Source organism: Micromesistius poutassou (assembly GCF_964030765.1).
Source record: "Micromesistius poutassou genome assembly, chromosome: 1".
NCBI classification, from domain to species: Eukaryota; Metazoa; Chordata; class Actinopteri; order Gadiformes; family Gadidae; genus Micromesistius; species Micromesistius poutassou.
The window spans coordinates 10,234,281-10,252,828 of record NC_140271.1 but is presented as its reverse complement, the minus strand read 5'-3'; the positions used below and the strand labels follow the sequence as shown (position 1 = coordinate 10,252,828).

Genomic DNA, 18,548 nt, shown 5'->3' with positions numbered 1-18,548 from the left:
ACAACAAACGTTGGGAACATTTGCAAGGACGGAGAGGAAGAGGAAGGGAGTGTGCCTCGCCAGATCTGTGTTGATTGTGTTCTTTTTTTCGTCCACCAAAGTGAAATATTCCCTGTCTGAGATTCTGGAAGTGATTGCTCCAACAGCTTCAGCATTCTGTCTGGTCGCAAAGCTATTCGAGGAAGCTTTCAAGTTTGCATATAGGAGTTTTTGGATAACATAAATCGAATCGTAAGTAGTAAACCAAAACAGTTTTCTTCACTTTCGTTTGCATTGTCTGTGGTGTTTGCAAGAATGCAATACCAGGCTGCATTGCAGCCTACTTTGCACAACATTCTCCGTCCATTTAATTTTTTCAGAATTTGCCATTATAGTTACATTTTCAAATAACATTTAACTTTGGGGAAAATGCGTAATGTTTTAAATGCCTCTTCTTTTCCCATATCTTGTTGAACCACGAGTGCATAGTAACGCTAAGTTGTTTTCCACCTGCGCCAGATCCAGCCATGGTGTTCTGCAGAGAGGGAGAGCACGAGCGACCTCCGCTGTCTCTCATTCTGCCGCATCTCTACCTTGGAGCTGAGCGGGACGTTACGCAGGTAAACACATTCCGTATATTGTGTCTGTAGTCATGGACTACATGCCACCACACAGTCTATATTCGACTATGTGCATCTAAATGCATTTAAACTAGTATCGAATCGATGCCTAATACAATTGTCATCCTTGCAGGATTCGCTCAGTGCCAGGGGGATCTCCTACGTGCTGAGCGTGAGTCGATGCAGTCCGCAGCCCTCCTTCCTGCCAGCCTCGCAGTACTTGCGCATCCCCATCGACGACTCTCTGCGGGACGACCTGCTGCCCTGGATCCCGGCGGCGCTGCGCTTCATCGGTACGCGCATGATGATGCAACACAGAACGCCCCATCTATAGAGTGGTCTGCCTGCCCTTTAAATAACCTGTGAATATAGGGGTCTGCCTGCTTTTTATAACTTCTATCGATTTGACTACTTACCCTACAAAACTACCTATACCTGCCCTAAACAACTATAGAATAGTTGTAGGGTTATATAGTAGTAAATAACTTGCTCTTCTACAAGTCTACTGCTACAATAATCATAACCTACTATGGTAGTAGGTTAGGTACAAATCATTAGGTACAAATCAGAATAATACATCCAATAATTTCTGCAATCATATCCTGAAGAATAATATCCACACAACCAAAGGCGATAAAACACTGGTGTTGAAATGCACTACCGCTGGCTGACCATGTTTCCTGGGGTGTCTCTGTACAGATGGGGCCATGTCCTCTGGAGGAGCTGTGCTGGTCCACTGTGCAGCCGGCATCTCCCGGTCCCCAGCCCTGGCTGTGGCTTACATCATGTACAGCATGGGGATGGACCTAGACAATGCTTATCGGTGAGTATGAATGAATGAATGCATTTTTATTGGTCGTAACCAAAGGGTAGGGATAGAAGCTTCAACTTTTATCAAGCCCCCCCTTCTCACATTTTTAAGAGTAACAAACAAATGTCATACATTGCATATACATGCATACACTTATATCCAGTACATTTCCACCATAAGATGATAAATATCCTAAATAATGACAATATCATTATTGATGAGTATGGTCTTCCAGTCGCATCCCGATTGGACACATGACTACATCATGTATAATATGTACATTTCCATATAGAGTCCACCATTGTGTGTATCTTTTTGTTCAGGTGTTGTCCTTCAATCACCGGATTCAGTGAATAGTAGACCAACACTGAAATGACAAACCGCTCTGCAATATACCAACCATGGCACGCTGTGGGCCCAACTAAAGTTGTTTTTATTATTCTGTCCCGTGTTCAGGTTTGTGAAGGAGCGAAGGCCGTCCATATCCCCCAATTTCAACTTCCTGGGCCAGCTGCAGCACTTCCAGGGAAGCCTGCGTCAGAAGTCCGCGGACGGAAGTCTGATCATCCAGCCCCTCAACTCTCCCAACGCCAACCACTCCGGCCCCCCCACCTCCCCCCTGCCCTGCCCCAGCCCCGGCCTGGACTACCAGGGCAATGTCCTGCCTGCTGGTGACTCGGGGGCCTTCCCCAGAGGGGACCACCCCACCCGCACGGAGGAAACCCCGCAGAGATGTTTCCGCTGGGGAGAGGCACAGAAGGATCCGTCGGAGGCGGTGTCGGCACACTCGCTCTCCAGGAAGCTCCAGACTCTGGACCTCACGCTCAATCTGACCCCGAGCGTCCTGACCCTGCGCGAGCCCTCGGGCCCCGGCCCCTGCCGCAAACCGACAGCCCCCGCAGCGAGGGCCCCTGCTCTGCTGCACCTCCCCACAGGCAACGCCTCCTTTCTGGAGAAACGCCGGAGCCTGACCCTCTCCTTGGCCACCACTGTGAACACTCCCCTCCCCGCACCCACACCCACACCCAACCAGCCACACCCAGCCACCCCCCAGACGCAGGTAGGCACCGCCTCTGTTCCACCTAGCCAGACGGCTCGTGTTGGAAATGCTGCGCAGTACCCCGACCCGCCTGCAGAGGTAGCTGTTGAGTCGGCTGCACCCGAGGCCAGAAGCCAGAGGCAGCGGGGTTCAGCTTCCCCTTCCTGCAGGAGGACCACCAAGTCGGCCCAAGGCCCAGCCCCGCTGGGGGAAAGAGCCCAGGGGAAGATCGCAGACGTCTGCTCCCCTAGCCAGGCTCAGAATCCTAGTCAGAAGACAGGCAACCGAAAGGAGATGAGAAGGGGGGAGGCGGCCAGGAGGCAGCTCCACATCCCCATCATCCCCCTACTCACAGCCTCCACCACCGTCATAGTCGACCAGCAGCCGTCGGCAGAGAACAAGAAGGCCTCCTCCACTCTGGGCCCGGAAGAGAATGTTGTGGAGGACCACAGCCCACTGTCCCCACTCAACCTGACCCTCAACAAGCTGCTGGGCTGGGGGGAGAGAATGCTGCTCGGGGTGCTGCTGGGGCCCCAGATTAAAATGGGACAGGCTGCTCTGCCGTACAGGTGCTGATGAAGAAGGGCGCCCTCTACTGGCGGAGAATCGGAGAAAGAGACTCTTTTTAAAAGATAATCCTAAAGCGAATTTTGTCTATGTTTATGAGAAGGCAGCCAAAAGCCGAGCTCGTGTTATGTATGTGGGTGCATGTGCCTGTGCGCGTGTTTGTGTGTATGCACAAACGTACGCATGCGCACCAGTTAAAGTTATGACAGCGTATGTGTCCCATTGAGGTAACCATATCGCATGTGTAGTGTGTACTATACCCCTGCTTATGACATTTTGCTGCGGTAAAGGAGCTGGGAAGGCACCCATTTTTTTCAGTGACGTCTTATTTATTAATGACCTGAGAAGGTACTATCTATGTGCATTTGAGGGAGGTTTACCTTGAATCCAAATGCCAGGACACGCTTGATTATGTTATTTTCCTATTTATTAACTGACAGTTGTCAGGTGTTTTGTGTTTCCTGTTATTTATAAGATGCCGATATTTTGAGAGCTGTATTTTGCCGCTATGGCTTGTTAAGAAAACAGTGTTCATTAAAAACTACAATTTAATCTTGCATTTTGTCGTCTAGCGTTTATGACACTTGCCTCAATTCTAGTTTCATATAGATGTGCTGAATCTTCTGTATCGTTCTTCAAACAAATGATCACACAATATATACTGCATACGTTTAACGTTCTACCCTCTCAGTTTTCAAACGGAAAATATAACAAGTTACTTTTCGGCCTTCAAAAAGTCACCCACTCGTCACTTCTGGGCGGGGTTTAGTGACTCATATCCGGTAAAGAGAATGGACCTCATGAAAAATGGACCAGGTAGCACATTTAACAGGATGAAACCTTAGATTAGAAGAACCAATAACCACTCAGACACATATTAGTCTCATACCATTGAACAACTAGGCTTATAAACGGTTAGGCGACACGGGACAGACCTGACCTACTGCAGTCGAATGCCAAGCAATGACAACTTTTCATTGCCAAATAAGGAAATTGACAGAAAAGTGTTACATAGCATCTCGAATCCACCTAATAGTCTTCAATGCTTTTAACGACCTATCGTATTGTCGGGCATAGCAATTGAAAACGACATTAACAACTAGAAATACATAATCAACCCAATGGATTCAGATCAAAATCGTATGCCTTTTTTTTTTCCTTAGAAGGGGCTGCATGAGAAATGATCAGAGGAGACGGGGGCGGAGCCCTGGAGCCGCCTGCTGCTGGACACGCCCCTCGTAGACACGCCCCTCGCCCATACGCAGCGCACACATACGCACGAAGATTTGGTCAAACCTTTGACTGGGGGAGAAAAAAAAGTTTACTAAAAAGTTGCCTTGGGGCAAAGAAAAAGAAGGAACATCGGTCGAGGAAAATCTTGAGGGAAAATCGGAGTACACGAAAGAGCAGCGCGCACACGCATGCTCAGGAGAGACTGTTCAAACCGAGCCCTTTGAGAAAGAGACCAACCTTGGATCGGGTTCGACTGCATAACTTTAGCGTCGGAGTTATTTTTTGTTAGTAACAGTGTTGAAGTTGGCCCACTCTCGGACAGGTTTATCCAAGGCGAGTGTCGAAGGCGCTTTTTTCCCCTGGACAAAAGATCGATCGTGGAGTCGCAGTTCCTGGACGGAAGACTTCCATCGTTTATATTCGCTGCAGATGTGAATCGATTGAAAGAGAGACTGGTAAAAAGAGGAATATTCACGTTACATTGACGATCTGGAAAGGAACATGTATGCCCCGGACGTGGCAGATTTTTTTATACCAAGATAAAAAACAATAAGTAATTAAAGCCTCCATGACCGTTGGATAGTTTTTCGAAATAAAAAAAGAATAGACGCCCATGTTTCGGCCTTGTGCAGAATTCATACCACTTCGCCTTTGGTCCCACGAAAAGGCGTAAGCCCTTTGTATGTCTGCTATAAACTCTGCATTTAGTTCGTTATAGTTGGGACACCCAGTCCAGTAACTTATAGCCCACCAGTCCTATCACACACGCACACACAACCACTGGATCCATAGCCGCTATGTCTAACGACGAGGAGAGGTTTAAGTTGGTGGTCGTCGGGGGAGGCGGAGTGGGCAAGAGCGCCCTGACCATCCAGTTCATCCAGGTGAGTGTGTGTGTGGTTCGTGTTATAAGGGGATAGGGTACACTGTTCTGCAGTTGTGGTCAACATTTAAGATCCGAACGTCCATTTTCATTGAAGGCCACGACTGATCTTTTTAAAATAACCAGTTTTGCTATGCCTATGTTGTAAGCGGCGAATGTATTGTTTAACCCCACCGTGGTGATTTCACTCCCCAGTCCTACTTCGTGTCCGACTACGACCCCACCATCGAAGACTCCTACACCAAAATATGCACCGTGGATGGAAAGGAGACGAGACTGGACAGTGAGTAGCCACCCTATCGTTCAAATGTTTCCACAGGGTTGGCCTATATGTATCACGTCGTGTTTCGGTGCTTGGTTGCGTTACATATCCAATAGCATACAATGCAAAGACAAATGGCTATAACATGGGCAGATGAGTCGCGATGAGGTGATTTATAACATGGATTGGAACCCAATGGAAATGTCCAACAGATGGTCGCACCCTTCGCTCGCCGTGTAGTCTCTAAAGTGAGTCCGCCCGTTTGCGAAGTCATACCGCAAGGAAGGTGATTCAGCGCCGTGTTACGACTTGCACTCGTCTTCTTCTATGCTGTAAGCAAAAGGTGAAGCCCCTTTTTATAGGGGAATAACTTTTTCCGTCACTGCCGTCATGCCATCAAAGATATGTGTGGCTGGGAGGGGGAAGGCAACTTTAATGGGTTGCGTTGTCTGTGCCTCCAATGGTGCCAGCTGTAATTATGTTAGAGAAAGCATGTCATTCTTCTTGTATACCATACGATCAAGGGTTGCTTCTAGGTTTTCTTTCCCCCCCCCCCCTCCATAAATCAGAATAGGGCCTGACTGATTCATGTATTTGTTTAACAGATCTATGGAAACACACACCTGTCTTAGGTTATTTTTTAGAACGATTTAAAGACATATTTTTTGAGTCACTGGGTTATAATGGAAATGAAACACAACATAATGGAACTGAAACACAGAAACTCTCTATATGTGTTTTACGTTTTTCAAACATTGTATGTTGAAAACGATTTTGGTTTAACATGACAAATAAACTAGTAAAATGAGCTCAGCTGAATATCCACTCTCCCTGAGAATCCAAGATGGATTGGAACAAGCCAAAATACCCCAGGATGTGCCGGCAGAAATGTGATCTGCAAATACAAGTGACCCCTCTGTCCGGAAAACTTGGCCTTATGCGTAAAAATTATATTATAAAGAGTTGAGGGAAGTCTGGCCTTGATACAGATCTTAAAACTACAAAATATCATTCTACCCTGCTTACATTCTGCTCATAAAATGTAAGTGACATTGCTCTGCTCGAACTGAAGAGGTTTAAAAAAGGGTAGTAGAGCAGAATAAGCACCAAGATTGGGAAACAACAATGTTGTCGGTAATTATTGAGTGATATTGTCTAGTGATGAAATAAAGTGATCGATTTATTGGTGATATCCAGCTTTATAGTCTAGATAAATGATCCCTACACGGTTAAACACACATTGTGACAAACTGATGCTAGCCATGTTGACTTGCGGCGATGAAAACTTAAAAGCCCACAACTTATTTTCGGTGGCAAGCCTCGGTGACAGCTACTTTTATTTCAGTTTTTCAAGTATATCGGAACTCACACATCACATATGCCACCTACATGTTCCCCATTCTTTTTAAATGGCTGCCACAGAGACTGAAATATCCCGTCTGTTTGATCCTTCTTTTATAGCCTTCAAGTGTTAAAATGGGTGTGGCTTCACCCGTTTTAACATCTGTTTAATAATAGATTGTCCTGTCCTGCATATGTTTTACATCGGATATCAATTTATAAATACATTAATAATACATACAGGCATTAGCTGCGGTGTGTGCTACCGATTCATGGTTGATTTGTAGAGCTTGCAGGAGACACTGCTTAAGGAACTCTTGTGTCTTTCCCAGTTCTGGACACAGCCGGCCAGGAAGAGTTCGGGGCCATGAGGGAGCAGTACATGCGATCAGGAGAAGGATTTCTTCTGGTGTTCGCCCTCAATGACCGTGGCAGGTAATGTTGCAGAGTGTGTTGTGTGAGATGTCATTTGTTCTTCACTTGTTTGGAGTTCACCTAGACTCTGCATAGCCTCCCCTTACCCCCCAACACCCCTCTTATGCACTTATTGTATTTTGTACGTCCTGGCACTTAATGTACATACTTATTGTATGTTGTAGATCCTTGCACTTAAAAATAGTCCTTAGCATTGTTTAGCATCTTATCCTAGCTATCTTTGTTTTATACAGGGAATGGGTTAAAGAGAAAGAGAAACAACAATATATTGCAGTCGGTACAGTTGTTAGTGCTAAGCACTAACAACTGTACCGACCGCAATATATTGTTGTTTCTCTTTCTTCTAACAAATGTAATTATTGTAAGTCGCTTTGGATAAAAGCATCTGCTAAATGCCCTAAATGTAAATGTTAATCTGTTTGTTTCAAACTTACTTTATAAATCATAAATAGTCATGTTTATCACATCCTGATGAGGGAAATTGGTAACGTTGAACCTGTCAGACCCCAGCTGGTCAATACTAACAGGTCAAACATTTACAATAATCGTGGTTCCTTTTTTAAAAGTCTAATATAAGGTGCTATGAGGAAGGGATCACGTTTCGGTGTAGTGAGTACAAACGGCGATGCAGAAGTCTTGTATCATAGTTTGTCACTAGTAGTCAAATTAGTTTGTTGCACTGATGAATCGCTCCTCCTCCATCTTCCCCAAACGTGTCACTTATTTTCACTGTGTGACGCCAGTGCATATGTCACATTCTTCCCCCATCACAGTGTAAACAGCAGGGTTGTTAGGCCCCCGCCGAAGACCAGCAGCCCGGCACTTGCCGGCAGTTGCTCAGCCTTGTGTTAACAGTCTCTGCGCAACTTCTCTCTCTCTCTATTTCCCTCCCTCTCCCTCCCTCTCTTTCTCACTGTCTCAAACTCCCTCTCTTTCTCTGTAACTATTTTCCTTCTCTTCTCTCCTGTCTCTAGTTACAATGAGATCCAGAAGTTCCACACCCAGATTCTGCGGGTCAAGGACCGTGATGACTTCCCCATGGTGCTGGTTGGAAACAAGGCCGACTTGGACCAGCAGAGAGCGGTGAGGGGGCCCGCTAGCATGTTTTTGGTTGTTTGTTTGTTTGTTTGTTTAAAGGGGTGATATAATGCCACCAGGTGTGAGTGTGGTTAGCCGTTACAAGCCGTTTGAAATTCTGCCTTTTCCTGTGTTTTAGTGACATCACAAGTGGGCGTGTCCACCTAGATGTATGCTGGGTAGATAAGCATTGTTAGCTACAGTCCACTGGGTAGGCTGGTAGACTGACAGACACTCCCAGTTGTGATGTCACTAACGCACAGGGAAAGGCAGATTTTCAAAGGGCTTGTAATGGCTAATCACACTCACACCTGGTGGCATAATATCACATCACTTTAACTGTTTTGTTGAACAAGGTAAGGGTACGAGGTGCGTAGCCTAGGGCTCCCTTCAAAGCCCCCACAGTGCAGGAAACAGTACAGGTGCTAAAGTTGGCCAGGGTGTTTCCACCCCTCTGGTGTTGGAGGAGTGCGCTCAATGTTTCATAGGAATTTCAGACATGAGTAATTTCAAAGGAAGTGTTGTAATCATTAGCTATGGAAACCACAATAGCAAATAAAATGCGGGTTGCACACATTCTTGCACAGAGGCTTCTTGATCATGCCCAAGTAGATTGGGGTGTGCCTATCTATCACATGCGCATCTTTCCCCGTGGGAGGCTGTGTGAAATGAGTGTTATTAAACAGAGCTTGTGTGTTTGTGCACAATGCATACACAAGTGATGACTAATGAGTCGAGTCCGAGTCAAACAAGGAATTGCCGCAATAGCCTGCAGCTGTGAAACCACATTTACTGACTATTTGAGAGAGGTGTGAAAATAATAGAAGTGCTTTTTGAAGCTCTGTTGCAGCACTGTGTTTACGTGCTTCTTCCTATCTGCTAGCAACTGCTGACCTATCTCGGTGTGTGTGTGTGTACTGTGCCATCGCAGGGCAGTAGCGTACTCTGTGGGACCCTTTTGATTACATTTTAATGTAACTTAAATGGTATTTATATAGCGCTTTTCTAACCATTGGCAACTCAAAGTGCTGTACAATATTGCCCAACATTCACCCATTCATACACACATTCACAAACAGATGGGGATGTCAGGGTGAGGTTGTCTTATGTTGCCAACTTACCTGCTCTACCTCCTGAGGAACATGCCGCCACAGCTAATGCCTGGCTGAGTTTGAGGTTTCGGTGTGGAGGTTAGGTGATAGGTCCTCCCCAATAGTGTTGTGGAACTGGTTTTTTGTTGTTGTCGGCAAATAAGATCAACATTACTTTAGTCCCAGCAGTTAACAATATTTTCTGGATAGTTGATGAGGATCCTCTATGTTGTCGGTAGAGGCTGGCTTGTTAGCATTCAATGCACTCAAAGCTTGTTAGCATCGAGTGCTAATAGGAGCCGTGGTTGTATTGAGTCGTGATCTCCCCAAAGTGATGAAGATAATGGAGATGACCAGGGACTGTAATGGCGCATTTCCACCGGCGGGCACGCCTCAGCCCAGTAGTGAGGGTGCGGTATAGCCCAGCTCAGTTACGGCTCGCGTTTCCACCGCCGACAGTACCCTTATGGTAGGGCAGGGTTTAAGCCGGATGGCGATAGCCGCGGCCGCTACGTAAGCATTGTGATCTTATAGCAGGCCGACACAGTGTAGCCTGCACATATATCCAAGGAAAAAGAAGAATGCGCAGGATGAACAAAGAGCAACAATGTAGGACGTCCAAGAAGGACGGCAAACTTTGGCTTGGCATTTTCTTCAATAAACTAATCTTTTGCCGTTGTCCAGAAATATCTTGCGGGTAATGTGTTTGTTTGTTATTATCTATTGTCGCACGGAAGTGACGATTCTGTCGACCAATCAACGGACGGCGTGTGTAGCTCGAACTTGCCGGCACCCTGTCAGGCTCTCAGTACCCCAACGGAGGAGTACTGCGAGACGAGTATGGCTCAGTCCGGATCACGCCCACTTTTGGCGGTGGAAATGCGAACCGTGCCACACCTTTGCATACTGAACCGACCCGCACCCTCCGGTGGAAATGCGCCATAAAGGACCCCTCAGTGTGGGTCTGCATGCTGTCTATAAAGGACCCTCCGAACACTGAGTCATCTAGATTAGCAGGCTCGACTCTGGATCTGGAGTGGGAGTTGGTTCATGGGGAAAATGTGACGTGTGTGTATGTGTGCGCTGTTCTGATTGTGTTGGATTACTCACACAGAATTGCAGACAGCTGACCCACACTTAGTAGCAAACCAAGCTATTTTTGGGTTTCTTTTTACATTTTCGTGTGTGTGTGTGTGTGCAATTCTACAGTACGTGTAGTGGTAGTGCTGTCTTGGCCCTCAATAGCCATAGCAACGGAGTGAATGGGGCAGAAGTATCCCAGAATGCATTCTGATTTTCATTTGAACAATGGTCACTACTAGTGTGAACAGCAAAATTTTAATCCATTTGCAATAAATGGATAGTCATTTTTTCTACTTGATTTCAATGTCTTATTTTCAGTAACAAAAAATAATGGAATTTTTTCGTCATGTCAAACACCACAAACGTTCAACATTTATGATGTCTGTACAGGCTGATTACATTCCGTAGTGTTTATTTTACCTCTCTGGCTCAGTGCTTGTTCGGAGGGCCACTATAACTGAAAGAGGTGCTCCAAGCTGGGCGGTAGGCTGTAGGCCCGGGGCTCAAACATACAATCAGCTGGTATGGGAGGAAAACCCAGTCCTTGGTTCTTTTTTTTTTCTTTCTTTTTTTCCTAATTGTTTTCTTTCTTTCTTGAAGATCTCGAGGGACGAGTCTCAGGGCTTCGCCAGAGAGCACAGGATCCACTACATGGAGGCGTCAGCCAAGAACCGCTACAACGTGGACGAGGCCTTCCTGGAGGTGGTGCGGGCTATAAGGTGACTCACTCACGCATGACGCACTGACTCACTCACGCACGCACAACGCACTCACTCACTCACTCACTCACTCACTCACTCACTCACTCACTCACTCACTCACTCACTCACTCACTCACTCACTCACACTCACTTACTCACTCACTAATGCACTCACTCACACATTCCCTTGTGCCTCTCTTGTCTTTCACAGGAAATTTCAGGAGACGGAGAGCCCCCCCATCCCTGCCAGCCACACAGGCAAGCAGAAGGGTGGAGGCTGCCCCTGCACCCTCCTCTAGCCGGGGCCTGCGCCTGCTTCTCCCGGCTCTTCCATCACGCCGTTGTTGCCATGGAGACCAAAAGCCCCCCTCGCCTCGACACTTTTGTCTGATGGAGCGGGGGAAGAACAGAAAAGCGAGTGTATGGACTGGGAGCTGCAGCATTTTCGTCTGTGCATGAGTGCTAGTGGCCTTGGAGGGAGGAGTGTGTGTGTGTGTATGTGGGAGGGGGGGGGGGCAGCCGCATCTTGGCAAAGAACAAATCAATTTTTTCCCAATTTAAGATGGTTTCATTCGCACTTTGTTGCTAGAAGCATTTTTTATTTTATATATAATTTTTGTTGTATATTAACTGTGGTTCTGTCATTTCATGTGCAAGGGAAATTATTAGTTAAAAGAATTAAGGGGGGGGGCAGAGGTGTAAATCCAACCTCCTCGCTGCCAACCATGGAGGTTTGGTGGCGGGCGTGATTGGATTCAGCCTCTATGAATGCCGGTTGAGGTTGAACAGTGTTTTAAGATAGGCTTAGCAAAGGATAAACAATGGGTCTTGCATTTCCATCCAATGACAGTGGATCAAATTAGTCTTACAGCTTTAAGTGTGATTTTAATCTTTAAGTGTTGTTTTGCTTTAAAAAGAAGCAGACCGGAAGGATGACTGCAGATGTTTTTGTTTTTTTCAAACACTGGTACTATTTTCATTTTGTTTGTTGATTTTTAAAAGGCACAAGGATCATGAACATGTAACTTGTGTTTTTTGACAAGATTTTAGCTACGGTCTAGCAGGCCACCTTATAAAACACTAAAATGCCTTATAATTGTTGTTATATTCGGGCTGAGCTTCAGGCTGTGTGTCCCAGTCTCGTAGTCTGCTTAGGGCGAGCTTACGTCTACCCACCAGTCGCACATCGATCCTAAGAGATATTAGAGAAGGCTTCCCTACCCTTGCTCGAAAATAATTGTTAATGAGGCTCCCACAGGGAAAGGTGCTGGGGGGGGGAGCAAATACAGGTAGAGCATGGACTAGGAGAACAAAGAATTCCTACCTGCCGCCAAAGGTGCAATGTTAGCCATTGTAGTTAGTTCAATGTCATCAGCTTTACATTTCATACTCTACAGCACCAGGGTTTCATAAAAAACGTTATCATTGTTTAATTTAAATGGAATTTAACTTAGTATTTTTTTTTAAGATTATTCCAAACATTTAATGATACAATGATTAGGTGTGTATTCCATTTTGTGCATTTATCTGGTTATGCATTCCTGTTTTTTTTCCTACATGTTTTATTATTCGTTTTTCGACTCGACACTTCATTGTCTATCTAGCTTGCGATCAGCAGTTCACGCAAGCAATTTTGTACCTAATAAAAAAAACACCAAAGAAGTTTTGTATGCAATTAAACGATTTACTCTTACCAGTGCCGTACGTTCTTTGTCACTGTTGCTATCTTAAATTCTTTATATATTGTTTATGTATAATCACATTTAATTAATTTCGATGAATAGTTGAATGAATGAATAGTTTGAAGTCTCCAAATCATCACCCAATCCGCCACTGAAATCCAGTCCTCTTCAATTAAACGACCTCATTAAAATGGCCCTCCAATTTCTATCAGCCCACCCCTTCCCTAATTACCAATAGAGGCTGAGAAACAAACTTTTCTGCTAGCCAATGTGACGAGAGGAAAGCCCCACGATCCGTTCGGTTTGTTTTTCCCTCGCTCTATGATCATTTCGTGTAGAACCATCTGATTAGCTGTGGTTAGGAAGCCAGCAGCATGAGCAGGGAGGTATGTTGCCAAACAGGTATGTGGTGTGACGTTAAGCTGGAGATGGTGTTTATAGGAAAACAGGTGAACAGGAGACACTTTTTGAGATCCGTCTCAAACGCAAGGAAATCTATCATTTTAAATCGATAGCAAACCTTTTGGTTTGCCCTGCATTATGTCGCGCGGGCGAGTCTGAAACCAACGAAGATTTCATACAAATAGTTTTTTTTATTTTTTATTATTCTTTCAACCCTCAAAGCAAACACCAGTCAGGTAAGCTGGAAGCGTCTGTAGCCTACTGCCTTTTTGAAAATATGAAACGGACTGATCCGTGCCCTGAATGTAAACTTGAGTAGTTACGTATCTAGTGCGTATATATGATCTACGCACTAGATTGTACGACATCCCATATTCGTATATTCATATTCTGGTTACATGATGATACATAATCGTTGGGATACCAACCAAACGTAATCTAACACTAGATGGTGACAAATCACAGAATACAGCGATACACCGAAGTCATTGTTTTTGACGAGGGTAACCCATCAGATGTGAAATGGCACGAGTATAGTCTCTCTTGCTAAATGTAATTTCAGTATCAAATAATAAGATGGCTATTTCTTTATTTTTCCTTAGCTATTGAAAATGCCCGCCTTTGCAGAGATCTTTTTCGGTCTAGTATTGGTGCTCCATCTTGTTTCAGCAAGAGTGATCCACAACAATAATGAAGGTAAGAGAAAACTAGAGAAAACTTAATCCCCTTGTTTGCCACTCATCCTTTGCCTTTAGGCACCAAACAGATGTGGTTCTGTTTTGTGCTGGTTTTATCCATCTTTATAACAGGTCTGGGAATAGTTTCTAGGGGTGCAACTAATGATTATTTTCACAGCCCATTAATCTGCCAATCTTTTTATTTTTATTCATCCTTAAGTCGATAAAATGTCATAGAAAATAGAAAATGCCCATCAAAATGGACTGAACTCCAACGTGATGTCTTAAAAGTGCTTCCAAGCAACCAAGAGAAACTAAGGCATTTCATAATGATCCATTAACCAAATATTGAACCAAAATTGCTGATGCATCAAGCTGCATATATGTTGTGTCTGCACAATTAATTGATTGATTACAATTATTAAATTAATACATTTTATTGGCACATGATTCCCACCCTATGATCGTTTGGCTCCTCTGCCCCAATGGTTGATGTGATACACAACCTGCACTGAGCTAGCCCAGCATTCTTCAATCTCTGTGCTGATTCAACCCTGTGGTTGTGACTGCCCCAGTGTTCCTGGGGGAGAGGCCTGCGGCGTCCTTCTTGTCGCGCTCGCTGCTCTACAACAGCTGGGACTTTGAGCTGGTCCGCTCGGACGACCTGGAGCGCGAGTGCCTCGAGGAGACCTGCAGCTTTGAGGAGGCCCGAGAGGTGTTTGAGGACGATGATCAGACGGTAAGCTAACGCGCCACTGAATAGTACCACACACGCACACACACACACGCTGGCTGGCTGGCTGGCTGGCTGGCTGGCTGGTTTCTTTGTTTGTTTGTTTATAGAAAAATCTAACACCAAAAATTCATTGAACATTTCTGAATTTGTTTTCTGATGTGGTAGCTGAAGAATAGACGGAACAGCTGAAGAAATCTGATTCAGGCCCTGATAGAATTCCTCTGGACCAACAGTCTAAGAGTCTTTAAATATACAATGCATATTTTTTGTTTTGTTTGGACATAGGAATCAGTTTGACTTAATCTGTTGTTAACACACTATTGTTATTAACAGTAAAGGGGGGAAAAAGGAAGCTTAGAAAACAAACTGTTTTACCATTTACACTACATAAAAAAAGGCGAGAGCCCTCTCCAATTGATGCCAGATGTGAGTAGCAAATATTTCACCAAGAGAGGGGGGGGGGAGGAGGGGTGGGTGTGTGTGTGTGTGTGTGTGTGTGTGTGTGTGTGTGTGTGTGTGTGTGTGTGTGTGTGTGTGTGTGTGTGTGTGTGTGTGTGTGTGTGTGTGTGTGTGTGTGTGTGTGTGTGTGTGTGTGTGTGTGTGTAAGGTTCACCTAAACGTTTTTTTCCAAACAGAGCTATTTCATTAAATCTTCTTATGCTTCCATTTTCTAGAGCCTCTTCTGGAATACATATGTAAGCGATCAAGGTAACTCTTTACTTCTATTCTGGAAGGCCCTTTGCATAGGATTTAACGGTTAAAATTAAAACATCCGACACACAAATTAGACGTTTATGTATATATTCAATAACTGTATTTTGTTTTTATCTCACATCTACCTCAAAGTTGTTTACCTAATACTGACTCTAAAAATAATAATTATACATTTAAGTTGTCAAGCACCTGTCATCGCTTTGGACAATCTCAAGGTGCTTGACCATGCATTAAGACAATAACACAGACAGCACGAAGATAGTGATGGGTCAATTAAAAGAAAAGAAAATGTCCTGTTTTTAAAGGAGGCCAGAATTGGGAGGCCAGCCCTTATATGGTCCTGTGTCAATTCGGTTTCCCCTTTTAACCTTGCTGAGATACAACGCTGTGGTTCAGAGCCTGATCACCGTGGTGTGAACGGGCCCTGCCGCTTGGCACTGTGCTGCCCCGCGGCGTAATGTGCATGGTTGGCACATGCCAGTGTGGTGGTTCAGCGGGGGGAGAGAGATGGTCCTGGCGCCACCATAAGTGGCTCAAGCTAAGTGTGATGAACGCTGCTTCCAGCCCCCCCGGTGGACGTGGCGGCCCTGGTGGCGGGGATCATAGCCATCCTGGTGTCGGGCGTCATCATCGCCGTGATGGTGCTCTACTGCTACAAGTCCCGCAACAAGGCCGGGAGGAGGTCGGGCAAGTATGTCGTTTCATCCACACGAGGGGCGCTACACCCCGCAGCCTTGTGCAGTCTCAACGTTGGGATGGTGGGGATAGGGGTGGATGGGTTACAGGTTAGCTATGTGTGTCTCTTTAGTGGAGGGTTAAAGTTGGAAAGATTGGGGGCAGAAATGATCGTCTTTTTTGCAAATTTAGTTATCATTGAGCTAAAACATGCACGTTAAAGAAGCAGACATGTCAGCATTACATTGTGTTCTCTAGTCATTTAGAGGTTATCAACATAGTACACAATTTTTTAAGGATATGTTTTAGGCAGATTTTTTTACTTTATAGAACAGTACAGTGAGGATTGACAGCAACGACACGTAGTGAAAGCCTGCAGGCTGGAATTGAACCAGGGTGAGCCACCAAGCCAGCTGTTATTTAGTGAAATGCAATAGGATTACTCTAATGCAGCATCATGTCCTCCTGGTCCAGCTCTCCTGTGAGATTAGCTGTGGATGGGCGTCCAGCCCCAGAGATGACCCCTCTCACTGTGCTCCCAGGCCTGCCGTCCTACAGGGAGGCTCTGAACCGAAGTGGACAGCACGACGCTCCTCCCCCACCCTACTCTGGGTATGTATACGCCACACCCCCCTGGTGCGGGGGCGTCATCTTTTAGAGAAACCGTAGCGGCAGGTATATTTGCAATGCAGGACTCGAGAGAGCTGTTCACTGTATAGAAATACATATTTTTTTATTTTCTTCTTGTTGTCCACAGGGGGGCGCCATCCGAACCTCCCGATCCAGCGGAAAGCTGAATAAATGCACAGCCTGTTTTCGTCTTTATGGTTTGGAAGTACTGTAAGGCGATTTTTACACCGATTTTGTTACATATATTGATCCAAAAATATTGTGATACAGTCTAATTCATTTTCAGATTCCGGTTGTTTGCAAATGGTCTGCATTTTAGATATGATCGTGTCCTTGGCTGCAGATTACGTTTTACTTGGTTTGAGGGTATTTACTTCTTTTTAAGTTTATGCTTTTAGTGAATGTGAAGGTTTCTTTAAAAATAGAAGAATAAAGTGACATTTTTAAGAGGTGAATAAACTATGTTCACAAGCTTTGTTGGGCTACTTTTACACATGTTGAATACCACTTTTTAAATGAAGATCGTTTTGTTTTCACAAAAATAAATGTAAATAGGCATATTGTGGCGAACAACATATTTGTTAGCCTATTAAGCTGCACATCGCCAATGATGCAATGTACACCATAATGTTATAGACAGAGGGTGTTGCCTTTTAGATTTAAAATGGGCAAAATAACATGAATTATTAGCCTGCATCCGTATATAAGTGGTATTGCGTATTTCTAAGAAAGATTATGGAGCCTACAAAAAGCAATATAAGCTATATCATTAAGCTTGGTCTAACTAGTTGTTCAACATTCTGTATTCTTAACAATAAAAAAATCTTAAAACCGTATTTAATATATATATATATATATTAGCCAGTTTCCATCGCCCTACGACGGTTACATTACTACAATGTCTGTACCAGACTCCAAAAGCCGTATCTGCAGTGTGTGTGTGTGTGTGTGTGTGTGTGTGTGTGTGTGTGTGTGTGTGTGTGTGTGTGTGTGTGTGTGTGTGTGTGTGTGTGTGTGTGTGTGTGTGTGTGTGTGTGTGTGTGTGTGTGTGTGTGTGTGTGTACACACACTGGGTGAAGAGAATCGTAGGAAGGGAGGGAGTGTGCAAACGCGCGAGCCAGCCAGCCCAGTCATTCGTTCTTAAAAATGGCGTCTTCTGAACAAAATGACCGAAAATAGCTCTACTACAGGGCCTCCGTGTTGTCCTCACATCAGGCTGCACACCCAACGCGGAACATGGTCGTACCACTGAAACTTGTGTCACACATGACAAATCCAATATGTTCACTGCTGGCCCCTTATTAAACATGCGCCGTTGTCATTAATGAAAAAAACATTTTGCGTTTTTAGTTTTTTTCTTTGTACAGAATATTCCAGGCCAGTCTCGTCGCCCAAGCGCTTCAAGCTCATGCCTTATTTAAAAAAAGGCTCTGAATGCGTAGTTCGCAACGCTACAGAAACCCATTGCGTTCGGTGGAATGTTTCGTCTGAGCATCTGATATTTTAGCTCGCAACCGCCTCCCTCCGCCATCAGCTGAACCAGCGGCTCTGTCGAGGCAGACAATAGACATTGAAATATATAGGGGCGAGAGGAGGGAGGGAAGAAACCGGATTTTTGTGGTGGTGGTGGTTGGTGAGACCCCCCCCCCACCACCACCCCTCCCATGTCCCCACCCACCACCCACCCCCACACTCACTCTCTCTCACTCGGTCTCTCTCTCTCTATCCACCCCCTCCTCCCCTTTCTGTATCCTCCAGCTCCCCCTCCTCCTCCTCCTTCTCCTCCCCTCCATTCCTCTCCCCCTCCTCGCTGGTCCCAGTCTTGAGGACTCGCTCGTGAAACGGGAGAAATAAACAGATACGGAGCAGTGGAAAAAAAGAGGACACAGGGAGTGATAGCGTGCAAGAAT

General features: G+C 45.2%; 3 protein-coding genes across 3 annotated transcripts; all 3 read left to right on the top strand.

The window, feature by feature from the left end:
• LOC311367481 (uncharacterized protein) lies at positions 1-3,548 on the top strand. Its single transcript, XM_084486320.1, has 5 exons — positions 1-231; positions 499-599; positions 733-892; positions 1,299-1,422; positions 1,867-3,548. The coding sequence occupies exons 2-5, from the start codon at positions 507-509 to the stop codon at positions 3,023-3,025; spliced, it is 1,536 nt and encodes a 511-aa protein (XP_084342446.1). The 5' UTR covers positions 1-231; positions 499-506; the 3' UTR covers positions 3,026-3,548.
• Positions 3,549-4,287: 739 nt separating this feature from the next.
• rras (RAS related) lies at positions 4,288-12,815 on the top strand. The gene is made up of 6 exons (XM_084467039.1): positions 4,288-5,133; positions 5,328-5,415; positions 7,068-7,170; positions 8,145-8,253; positions 11,022-11,140; positions 11,334-12,815. Exons 1-6 carry the CDS (start codon positions 5,047-5,049, stop codon positions 11,419-11,421), a joined length of 594 nt encoding a protein of 197 aa, XP_084323165.1. The 5' UTR covers positions 4,288-5,046; the 3' UTR covers positions 11,422-12,815.
• A 363-nt stretch (positions 12,816-13,178) lies between these two features.
• On the top strand, positions 13,179-16,805 carry prrg2 (proline rich Gla (G-carboxyglutamic acid) 2; the record flags this gene model as incomplete). The annotated part of the gene is made up of 7 exons (XM_084488736.1): positions 13,179-13,190; positions 13,809-13,902; positions 14,459-14,622; positions 15,294-15,327; positions 15,898-16,024; positions 16,483-16,620; positions 16,766-16,805. The coding sequence occupies 7 exons, from the start codon at positions 13,179-13,181 to the stop codon at positions 16,803-16,805; spliced, it is 609 nt and encodes a 202-aa protein (XP_084344862.1).
• Between the last annotated feature and the right edge of the window lie 1,743 nt (positions 16,806-18,548).